The following is a 12,086-nucleotide window of genomic DNA, read 5'->3' as shown; positions in this document are numbered from 1 at the left end:
CAGTAGAAGATCGAAATTCTTCAACAAATTTCTTCGCTTCTTCCGGAGTGTTGAAAAATCGTTGACTGTTGTCGTCCAGCACAATTCTAAGCTTCGCTGGATACATTAAAGCTTGTCTAAGTCCAATCGAGTGAATCTCTGCCATCACTGGTTTAAAAGCGATTCTGGCTCTCATAACCTCATAAGAATAATCCTCAACAATTCAAAATTGAAAGTTTTTGTAAGAAATCATACCTTTTTTACGAGCTAATCGAATTAAAAGCTCTTTCTCACGAGGATAATGAAGGCGAACAATCACCGCTCGTGGTTTATCAGTCGCAGCTGAAAACCTCGCAACTCTGTGAGCACGGTCAATAACAGGTTTAGTTTCCAAACCTTCACCGAAAATTTCCCACAGTAAATTAGAGAAAAATTCAGTTAAATCACCGGACTCAACTTTTTCGGAAAACCCGATAATACGCAAATTCTGTCTGCGAGATCGATTTTCGAGATCAGTAATTTTAAACTTATGCTGATTTACAACTTTAAGAGTCGATTGTACCTTCTTATCCAACTCCTCAAGTGTACATGCTTTTTCAACAATTAATTTTTCAAGGGTCTCCAACTTATCTTCATGCCGCTGAATATCCGCTGCCTGTGACTGAAACTTAGTATCAAGCGATTTAACAGCTCCTTCAAGTTCAGACATTTTCGTGGTAAACGTGTTTTCCAAACTTGCCATTTTACTTTCCAAACTTGCCATTTTACTTTCCAGCTTGTCTTCCAAACTTGCCAGTTTACTTTCCAACTTGCTATCCAAACTTGCAAGTTTAGTGTCCAGAAGATTAGAAATTGCATCAATAGATAAAGGCTCCTTAGACGATTTCTTACTTGTAGCCATTTTAAGTTCGGCAAAGTTAGATCAAATATAGTTTTAAAAGAAAAAAAAGTCAATCGAAAATATCAACTCATTTGATTAAATTCGAAAAGATTTGATTAAAGGGTGATTATAGTTAGAAAAGTGAAGAGCGCCTAAAAGGCAGATGTTTACGTCGCCATCTTGAAACTCCACCCCTCAGGCATTAAATAATTGGAGGCCAAGGAATTATCCCTGGTGCATTCCGCTAGTTACACCCCTCCAGCCTGATAGACCTATCTGTTCTATCTCTACCTTCTGTACGATGACCCATCTTAGATCCAGTGTGTAAGCTCCTGTGCCGCCCATTTTCCAAACTACAGAGATTAAAGATTAACTTTATTTGTCACACCTACTCCAAAGCATGTAGTGAAATACGTCTTTTTGACTCAATGACGGAGAGCTGGTGGACAGCCCATAATTGGCTACACGCTACTGTGCCAACGTAGCATACCCACAATTTAATAACCTTAACCTGTATGTCTTTGGAACATGGGTGGAAACCAAAGGACACAAAGGAAACCCATGTGATCACAAGGAGAATGTACAAACTCCATTTGTACATGTACATTTGTACATGACGGGAATTGAACTCCAATTGTTAATCACAGGCACTGTAAAGTGTTGTAGTTACCACTGGGCAACTGTGCTGCCCATAGTACAGAGTATTGACCTGTTCTACCTAATCTTGTCCTGTACTGCAAACCACCATCACAGCAATCAGAGCATTTCTTTACAATCTCTCATTTGTAGGTTTATCCTTCTCCAGGTAAGGAGTCTGGACCCAGATAAAATATTCCAGGTTTGGTCTCAGGAGGATCCTGTATAATTGTTTCACGGTCTCAATTCTTCGATAAAGGGCCCAAAACTACTCACAATACTCAAAGTGAAGCCTCACCAGCTCAAGCCTCAACATTACACCCTGTTTTTATATCCTATTCCTCTCAGAATGAATTTACCTTCCTCACCACCAACTCAACCTGCAAGTTAACCTTTAGAGAATCCCAGGTCCCTTTGCATCTTGGAATTTACAATTTTCTCTCCATTTAGAAAATAATTTATGTTTTTATTCCTTGTACAAAAGTCCTTGGCCATACACTTTCTTACACTATATGCCATCTGCCACTTCTTTGCCATTCTCCTTATCTGTCTAGGTTCTCCTGCAGCCTCCCTGTTTCCTCAACACTACCTGCCTCTCCTCCAATCTTTGTAATGATTGAAATTCAATGGAAGCTTGAGGAACAGCAGATAACAGACCTTTCATATTTAGCACTGAATTCTAAAGTTTTAAATAACCTTTAACTCCAGCCTTCCATCACCAGTAGTTTTTAGTTCAATATTGTTTGGTTGTGAGGTAATTATTAACCAGTAAAATAGGAAGCAGTCACCTTACTTTTCTTCAAAACAGGGCTAAAGACATTTTAAATGTGAATATTAATAAAACAGCAGATGTTGTAAATCTGAAGTAAAGAAGAATGCTGGAGAATTTTCTGCAAGTTGGGTAGCATCCAGGGAAAGTGGTTACAGTTTGATGTCCTTTCATCAGAGCAGGAAAGACTATTTGAACTTCTTGAATTTAAGCTCTTGGAACACATGAGTCTAAAAGGCTCTGATTTGACAGTATGAAGTAAGTATGGTAAATTCTCCTAAATAATAGTGACAACATTCACTTCTGCTCCCGAAGCTCTTGAATTGAAAGCTTGATGAATGTGGTATATCTGCAACAGAGAGTATAATTTACACACAATATCATTTTTTTTGTATATACCTTTATTGATTGGAAATTAGATGAGCAAGAGATGATCTCATTAAAATGTCTAAGATTCTGCAAGAGGCTGATGGGGTAAATGTGAAGATGCTGTTTCTCCCACATTTGAGGACATAGTCTTGGAATATGATGTTGGCTATGTATGACTGAAATGGGGAGAAATCTGTTTTCAGACAAGGTTAGAAATATTCAGAATTCTCAACCCCATGAACCTAAGGTACCTGAGCATCAAGAAGTTGGGAGGAGTTAGTTCCAATGGTGAGCCTCATTCTTAATAAGTGGTTTCCTTGTGCAGTTTGTTTGCTTTCTTTAATAAACATTCCAAGATCTATCCTTGTCATCTTTGTTAAATTTGTAATGTTGTGAGCTAAATGTGTGGTGTCTCTAGAAAATAATCACCAGGGTGATCTGTTTTCTTTAGAAGACCTTGTGATCCGGGATCCATTCATCCGGATGTTTGAAGGCAAAGGTGGTTGTCATGGACTGAGAAAGTATGCGGTACAAGCTGAAGACTCGGAGCTGGAGGAGATGATTGCAGTTGTGGAGAAGTACAGTCTGGAAATTCCTACGCTAGTGGAGAAAATCACCAACCTCTGTGTCAATTGCCCATCATTTGCAAGTAACACAACTCCCTACTTATCTAAAGCTTCTTAAATTGAATGTTCTTTGCATTGTGATCTCTTCCTGTTCTTCCCAAGTTCCTTCACCTCCATTTTAAGCATGCAGCAAAGACTGAGCATTTCAACAGCATAACTCAATGTGTCCCATGCTCATGGAAACATACAGTGAAATTCATTGTTTGCATCAGCAAATACAGTCTGAAGGTTATGCTTCTGGTGCCAGCATAGCATACCCACAACCTACTAACCCTAACAGTAATGTTTTAAAATGTGGGGGGAAACCGGAGAAGCCGGAGCTCTCCATGTGGTCATGGGGAGAATGTACAAACTCCTTCCAGACAGCAGTGGGAATTGAATTCTGATTGGTGATCACAGGACCTGTAAAGTGTTGAGTTAATGCTACACTAGTGTGAATGCTCATTTTAAATATTATATATAAGGCAGTATGCAGCTGTTAAAGAAAGGGTTGCTTGGACAATTCCCCTATCAATCAAACTTGTTAATCATACAACTATAAGTGACTGAGATTCATCTTATGTCAGTGATCTGTTTATATTTTTCCTGGAGAAAATAAGACCATAAGACATAGGAGAAGATTTGGGGCATAGTCTGCTCTAGTGTTCTAATTTATTTTCCCTCTCAATCCCATTCTCCTGCCTTCTCCATAGCCTTTAATGCTGTTGTCAATCAAGATCCTAGCAACTTCCACTTTAAAAATATCCAAGTAGACAATACTCTCTAAAAGATTTAGGCACTTCAAAATAAATTCTGTAAAATGAAGATGATTCCAAAAATAATGAAATGAGAAGGTTTTCAATATCAAAAATTACTTTAAAGGGCAGTAAACAGTAAAAATACTAAATCAAATTAGTATTTGGTGTGACGACCAAACTGCATAAATTCAGTTAGGTGTTCTTTTGTGCAGCTTAATAAGAAAATCAGCTGTTAGGTTGTTCCAGGCGTCTTGGGGAACTTGCCACGGTTCTGCAGGCTTTGGCTGCCTCGCTTGCTTCTGTCTCTGTAGGTAATCTCAAATGTTGTGATCAGGGCTCAGTGGAGGCCATACCATCTGAAACCAAGGGTGGCTAAGTCTTTTGCACAGTACTATACTGCCTTATTTTATAGTGAAGTCTCTGAGGTCCATGTAAACAGACTGTGTACAGGACTGAGCACCACAACGCTGTGTGATTAGCCACTTCTTTACTCATTTTACTCCAAGGACTGTGTGGCTAAGCACAGCTCCGATGTCACCACTGTTGTAGGCCAGATTAAAGGTGGTGGCGAATCAGCATATAGAGTAAAGATTGAAAATCTGGCTGAGTGGTGCTATAACAACAATCTGCAAGGAGCTGATTATTGACTTCAGGAGAGGGAAACTGGAGATCAATGAGCCAGTCTGCATCAGAGGATCAGAATCTTTAAATTCCTCGGTGTTATTATTTTGGAGGGCCTGTCTTGGGCCCAGCACATAAATGCAATTACGAAGAAAGCACGGCGGTGCCTTTACTTCCTTATGAGTTTGCGGAGATTCGGCAGGACATCTGAAACTTTGACAAGCTTCTACAGATGTGTAGTGGAGAGTGTATTACTGGCTGCATCACAGCCTGGTGTGGAAACATCAATGACATTGAACAGAAAATCCTAGAAAAAGTAGTAGATACAGCCCAGTCTATCACTGGTAAAACCCTCCCCATCATTGAGCACATCTCTGTGAAATGCTGTCATGGGAAGCAGCATCCATCGTCAGGGGCCCCCAGCACCCAGCACTCTTCTTGCTCCTGCCATCAGGAAGAAATGACAGGAACCTCAGGCCTCGCTTCACCAGGTTCAAGAATAGTTACTGCCCCTGAACCATCGGGCTCTTGAATCAGTGGGTTCTTCACTCAACCTCATTTGTCGCATATTTGAAATGTTCCCACATCCAATGGTCTCATTTTCAAGGACTTTTCATCTCATGTTCTTGATACTTCCTGCTTATGTATTTATTATTATTATTTATTTACTTTTGTTTTTGCAGGTTGTTGTAACTTGCACACTGGTGGATGGCCAAGTTGGGTGGTCTTTCATTGATTCTGTTATGGTTATTAGTCTATAGATTTATTGAGTATGCCCACAAGAAAATGAATGTCAGGGTGGTATATGGTGACGTGTACTTTGATAATAAATTTACTTTGAACTTTTGAATCAATGTTTAGTGCCAGCCTAAAGCATTTTCTGCATGGTGGCTCCATGGGTTTCTCCTGTGTTGTCCAGTTTCCTGACACACCCAAGGAAGTGGTATGTGTTAATTGACTACTGCCTACGACCCCTTAATAAGTATAGAGAGCAGGATAAAGAACTATGTATGGGTCAGCTGACTTCCTTGTGTGTTGTAAGAACATTTTCTTTGAACATTATCACTCAACTGAGACAACAAAACTTTCCCAATAGTATTTATCTGTCCATTATGTTTCTGCATCCACCCTTGTCAAGCCCCATGTCAAATCCCTTGGTGCGATATTTGATTCCAACTTTAAGTTTGACAAGCAAGTTAATGCAGTAGTAAAAGCCAGTTTTTTCCAGCTTTGTACTATTGCCAAAATCAAGCAGTTTCCCTCTTTCAAAGATCTCGAGAAGGTCATCCACGCCCTTATATCCTCGCGCTTGGACTACTCCAACTCCCTATAGACTGGGATTAGTCAGTCGTCCCTGTCCCGTCTGCAACTGGTCCAGAATGCTGCAGCCAGGCTCCTGACACATGTCCGGAAGAGGGACCATATCACTCCTACCCTGCCCTCCCTCCACTGGCTGCCAGTACGGTTTAGAATTGATTTTAACATTCTCCTGTTTGTTTATAAAGCCCTAAATGGGCTGGCCCCCTCCTATATCGCAGACCTTCTAACCCCTTATTCTACTTCCAGATCCCTCAGGTCGGCTGACTTGGGGCTCCTGACTGTCCCACGATCTAAACTTAAGCTCAGGGGTGATCATGCCTTTGTTATTGCAGCCCCTAGACTGTGGATCAGCATTCCCTTCCCTATCAGATCTATCTACCCCCTCCATCAACTCCTAAATCCAGGCCTAAATCTTACTTTTATTCACTAGTGTTTGAATCCTCCTGATGTGGCTTATTTTTGGCGTGCCCAGGCCCTTGTGTTGTTTCTTTTGTGCCTATATGCTGTTTGCCATGTTGGTTATGTCTGTGTTTCTTGTATTTGTGATTTTAGCTATCTGCTCTGATCTGTACAGCACTTTGGTCAACGTGGGTTGTTTTTAAATGTGTTATGTAAATAAATTTGGCCTGACTGAGTCAAAAGGTTACATGTTTAATCCACTTATGAGAAGCCTGTGCACAGAAGTCTTTCCATAGCATGGCTACAAGTATAGTCTTTGGAATGCAACACTAAACCAAGACCCATTCTGCTCCCTCAAGCATTTCATAAACTGAGAGAAGAGTTGCCAGTAACAGACCACATCATGCTAATCCCCAGATGGGTAGTGCATTCCAGATTCAGACTTCCAGCTTCATGAGACTCAATAAGTTCAGCATATCCCTTTTGATCCTTACTAGTCTTTACTGATGTTCCATAGAAACCATTCTTCCTGGATGCATAATGCTTTAGTCTGACATTTACTCAGCACATGACTGCAAGAACATCACGGAAACCAGCCTTCCCTCCAGTGATTTCTCCCAGACTCTCTTCTCCCCTCTCCCATTTGGCAGAAGATGTAAAGGTTGAAAGCATATACCATCAGGTTCAAGAACTGCCTCTGTCCCACTGTTACGGACTCTTGAATGGATCTCTTGTGTGAGGAGATGGACTCTTAAGTTCACCATCTATCTTGTTATGATCTAGCACCTTGTTATTATTTTACCTTGCTCTACCTCAGTGCACTGTATAACGATTTGATCTCAATGTATGCAAGCCATGCTTTCCACTAATACCAATTCCTATTCCTTCTTACATTAACGCAGATGTTTGGAATGCCCTGGAGGACAAATGCCAGTGATTACTGATTGAACAGTCCAGGTACAACACATCGCTGAAGGCTGAAAGGCCTCACTTAGTGCCCATATACCTTGCTTGCCATTTGTAGACTTCTGATGGCAAGGCTTTAAAATGGAAGTGCTGCTACAAGCAAGTGGAAGGAACTGTGAACTAGGTTGTGTAGGATCTGACCCCTGTGTTCAAACTGCTGTTAGCATCAGATTATCTTCATATTGATAGATTTTTCTTAAGCTTTTCAGTGCAATCTAGTTGCTGTGTTTCCTACTTTACAGCATAAGACCAGATCTGATGACAGTTTATGTTTGTTTGAAGGTGTTACAATGTTCTGAGCATGATTATAAAGTAATGAAAAGGATTGGATATTTGGCTTTATGACAATATTGTGATTTGTTCTTCTGCAAATTGCAATTGTTACTTTCCATTCCTGTTGCAAATTTTAAACTTTAATTGACCAAAGTTATTAAGAAATGTAACTTATTAAGAATTGATGATTTTTTCCATCATCAGTGGGGATGGGAGAGGTTCTGGAGAATTGGAGGGTTGCAGATGTTGTTCCCTTAATCAAGAAAGGGAGTAGAGAGAGCCCAGGAAATTATAGACCAGTGAGTCTTACTTCAGTGGTTGGTAAGTTGATGGAGAAGATCTTGAGAGGCGGGTTTTGCCATGAGCCTGACTGGATTTATTGAGGATGTGACTAAACACATTGATGAAGGTAGAGCAGTAGATGTTGTGTATATAACAGTGGGTAACAGAAGAATTCAAAGCCAACATAGAAGCCAAAGAGAAGGTCACCAGGAGACACTCATGGAGTGAGTACTGTTTCAGATTTGCACCATAACCTTTACTTTTCTTAACCTATGATCACCCTTATTTAACTAACTTTTACCTACACCAAAAGATTCTTGCTACTTTTTTGGACATATCTTTAAGAGTGTACTGTGAATTTTGAAGAAATGAGTACAGAAATAGCTTTGAGATCTAAAGGGCGAGACCCTGGGAAAGATTCTAACAGCAACGGAAAGAGAAAAAAGACCTATCCTAAGCGTACTGAATTGACTTATGATATGTTATTGGAGATTTTAAATGAAAAATCTGAAGAACGACAAACTTTCAAACAAGATCTAAAGGCTTTCCAGGATTCTGTGGATAAGACTGATTCAGTAGTTAACCAGCAGCAAGCTCTAATCGCAACTTTGCAAGAGGATGCTCGGAAGTGAGACTTGATAATCGAAAAACTGGAGCAGAAATTATCTTCGACGATTAAACAGGTGGAAACACTTAAAGCCAAGAGTGTCAACTATGAAAATCGGTCCAGAAGACAGAACTTACGCATACTTGGTCTCCCGGAAGGTATCGAACAAGGGGACCCCTCGAAGTATTTTGCTCAACTTTTAAAGGATGCGTTCCCTTCTCTATTTCCAGACAGTCCTCTGTTACTTGATCGCGCCCACAGAATTATGCACCGATCATGGAGTTCTTCATCTAAACCACCGATTGTAATTGTTTTATTTCATTATGTGCATGTCAAAGAGCAACTTATTCGTGTGGCTCTGCGTTTAGGGATGGTTAAATTCAAAGATTACGAGTTTCGATTAGTGGAGGATTTTAGCCCAGAAGTAACGAAGGCAAGGCTTCTTTTTAAACCTCTAATGTCCGAATATTATGAGAAAAATTTAAAACCAGTGCTTTTATACCCTGCGAAGTTTAGAATCTCACCTCCAAATGCACCACGGCGTGTTTTTCTCTCCACATCTGAAGCTCGAAGGTTTCTGGATGAGAATTATCCTACTGCTTTGGACTCTGGTTTCTAATAAATGAGTGATTTTGATCGTTACAAGATAGTTTTTGTTTACAAAACCAGATTTTGTTTCTGGCTGTTGGTGTAGGTTTATTCTATATTTTATGTTCTAATTAAAGTTTTTTTTCGACGTACTAATCTTCTTTTACTTACTTTAACCACTGTACTTTATTTTTGGTCATTATTATTAATCCTTTGAAGGTGAATTTTTTTTAACAGTTTGATATATATCCTTTTCATTTTTTTAATTAGTTTTTTTATACATTTTACAGATTAAAAAACCCCAAATCACAATGAGGAACATTAATACAGTGCAAAATTAAGCATACAATGACAATATGATACAGAGAAAGATAATTTTTTAAAAAAGCACCTAAATTGAAGACAAGTAAACTTAGTGTCCTCCCCAAGCCCCACAACACAAAAAAAAACTCCAGACCAACCACAACACAATATAGAGAATATAAATCAGGACAATCAAACTCCCAGACTGTGAATACACTTAGCAACAGAGGATAGTAATGCCTATTACTAAAAAAAAGGAGCTGAAAGCAAGGGACCGAAAAGAAAAAAAACCCTAGTCAAGAGGAAGGTTATGAAAGTACTCGATAAAAGGTCCCCAGACCTTATGGAACTTTAGATCCGAATTAATAACTGAATAATGAATTTTTTCAAGGTCCAAGCAGGCCATAATGTCGTTAAGCCATTGAGCATGAGTGGGTGGGGCAACATCTCTCCATCTAAGGAGGATCAAGCGTCTAGCCAGGAGAGAGGCAAAGGATAGTATTCGGCATTTGGTCGGACTCAGACGTAAATCTGTCTCGCCCCAGGAACCGAACAAAGCAATTAAGGGGTTTGGTTCTAGGTGCTGTTTCAGAATATACGATAACATAGTGAAGACATCTTTCCAAAATTTCTCCAAGCTAGGACAGAACCAGTACATATGAATGAGAGAGGCCTCGCCCCTCTTGCATTTATCACAGAGCGGACTAATGTCAGGGTAGAATCGAGATAGTTTAGATTTAGACATATGGGCTCTATGAACGATCTTAAACTGTAAAAGGCAATGGCGAGCACAAAGAGAGGTTGAGTTAACCGATTTGAGAATCGAGTATCAGCTCTCATCAGATAAGGAGGTATTTAAATCATGCTCCCATGCCATTTTAATTTTATCCACAGGGGCCCGTCATAAGGCTGCTAATTTATCTTGGATAATTGATATTAAACCTTTACCTAGTGGATTAATGGAAAGAAAGAAGTCCATAGCATTTTTCGCAGGCATTTCGGGAAAGTTAGGAATTAAAGGAACAATAAAGTGTCTAATTTGGAGATATCTAAAAAAATGAGCATTGGGCAGATTGAACTTAACAGAGAGCTGCTGAAAAGAAGCGAAGCGATTATCAATGGAGATCTTCAAAACGTCTAATGCCCTTCCTATACCAAACCTGGAATGCTGAATCGTACGTGGTAGGTAAAAAAAAAGGTGATTATGTATGACAGGGCTGGAAACGGAAAAACCATGAAAACCATAGCATTTCCTAAACTGAGCCTATATACGCAAAGTGTGTCTAACAAGAGGATTAGCTATTAATCTGGACAGACTGCTAGGGAGTGCAGAGCCAAGAAGTGCAGAGATAGATAATTCTTTAGTGGAGCTCAACTCCATTGCCACCCACTTAGGGCACTCGGGTTGGCCATGGAAGAAAGGCCAAAAGGTAGCACAACATATATTAGCTGCCCAATAATATAAACGAAAGTTAGGTAAAGCCATGCCACCCTCTTTTTTAGATTTTTGGAGATGGATTTTATTAATTCTAGAGCGCTTATTCTTCCACAGATATGACAAAATAATAGAGTCTAAGGAATCAAAAAAATCCTTTTCATTTTTGTGTGACGAAGATGGTGGTTTCTTCTCTAAAATATTTCTTGCTTTTTTTTTGATTTTGCCATTTTTTTTTCTCTCGTCTTCCTATAATGCATTTCTTATCACATTTTAACTTTTTTTTGTTTGGGTTTTAACCCAATTTATAAGTTACTAGTGTTTATATTCTTTTTGTTTTTTTTTACTAGCAATTATATTAAGTTTGTTTTAGTATAGTGATAATTACTTTTTTGGAGTTTAGGTAGATTTTTTTTTTCTCCTTTATATATTTGGAGTTGCCTTCTGCTGATACGGGGGTAGATTTAGTATCATTCCTTTTTTTTCCCAGCCTTCTCCAGGCTCGGGATGGACTTTTTCTTCTTGGGTGGGGGGTGGGGGTTTCTTTTCTAAATTTATTGTTCTTTTTACCAGTTTTCTTTAGTTTTTTCATTTGGGCTGATCTTAAACTACTAAAATGTCCGTGATGTCGTCACTTCAGGGTCCGCGCCTTATTTTTGTTCCTCTTCCGGGTGCACGAGTTCATAATTTGGTTAACTCTTTATATACCAAAGGGTTGATTTTAGAAATATGGCTCAGACCATTAATTTTGTCTCTTGGAATACTAATGGCTTAAACCATGCGATTCAACGGAAAAAGATTTTCAAAGTATTCCAAAGACTGAATGCACATATTATTTTTGTACAAGAAACTCATGTGAAGAAAGAGGATAATCAACGTTTTTTTAGGTTTTGGAGGGGTCAACAGTACCATTCGAATTCGAATGCCAAAGTAAAGGGAGTTTCAATTTTTATTGACTCCTCTATTACGTTTGTCCAACACGATATTATTTCGGATCTGAATGGTAGATTTTTGTTAATTACTGGGTTACTTTTTAACAAAAAGGTTGCTATGGTTAATGTTCATGCTCCAAATGTGGATTATCCCGATTTTTTTAAGTCCTTATTTACTTGTCTACCTAATCTAAATGAATATATGTTAATAATGGGTGGTGACTTTAATTGTTGTTTAAATCCTTTGCTGGACAGATCTATATCCACTCAGACTTTACCTAATAAGTTGGCCACTTACATTAATTCTTTTTTGACTGATAATGGAATTTTTGATATTTGAAGATTTCAGCATTCTGAGGACAGA

At 39.0% G+C, this 12,086-nt stretch overlaps 1 protein-coding gene across 11 annotated transcripts in view; it reads left to right on the top strand.

The window, feature by feature from the left end:
• fbxo18 (F-box DNA helicase 1) overlaps positions 1-12,086 on the top strand; it is a 98,823-nt gene that overhangs the window by 66,440 nt on the left and 20,297 nt on the right. For 9 of the 11 annotated variants that reach the window (XM_059987097.1, XM_059987102.1, XM_059987098.1 and 6 more), the window contains one exon: positions 3,085-3,282. In XM_059987097.1, coding sequence (XP_059843080.1) covers positions 3,085-3,282 — 198 coding nt within the window. Of the gene's footprint in view, positions 1-3,084; positions 3,283-7,238; positions 7,294-12,086 lie in introns of all 11 variants that reach the window. The other 2 variants (XM_059987106.1, XM_059987100.1) reach the window with 2 other exon arrangements.

This window comes from Hypanus sabinus, chromosome 13 (genome assembly GCF_030144855.1).
Source record: "Hypanus sabinus isolate sHypSab1 chromosome 13, sHypSab1.hap1, whole genome shotgun sequence".
NCBI classification, from domain to species: Eukaryota; Metazoa; Chordata; class Chondrichthyes; order Myliobatiformes; family Dasyatidae; genus Hypanus; species Hypanus sabinus.
Note: the sequence above shows the minus strand (reverse complement) of the source record. Positions and strands in the feature narration are given on the sequence as shown.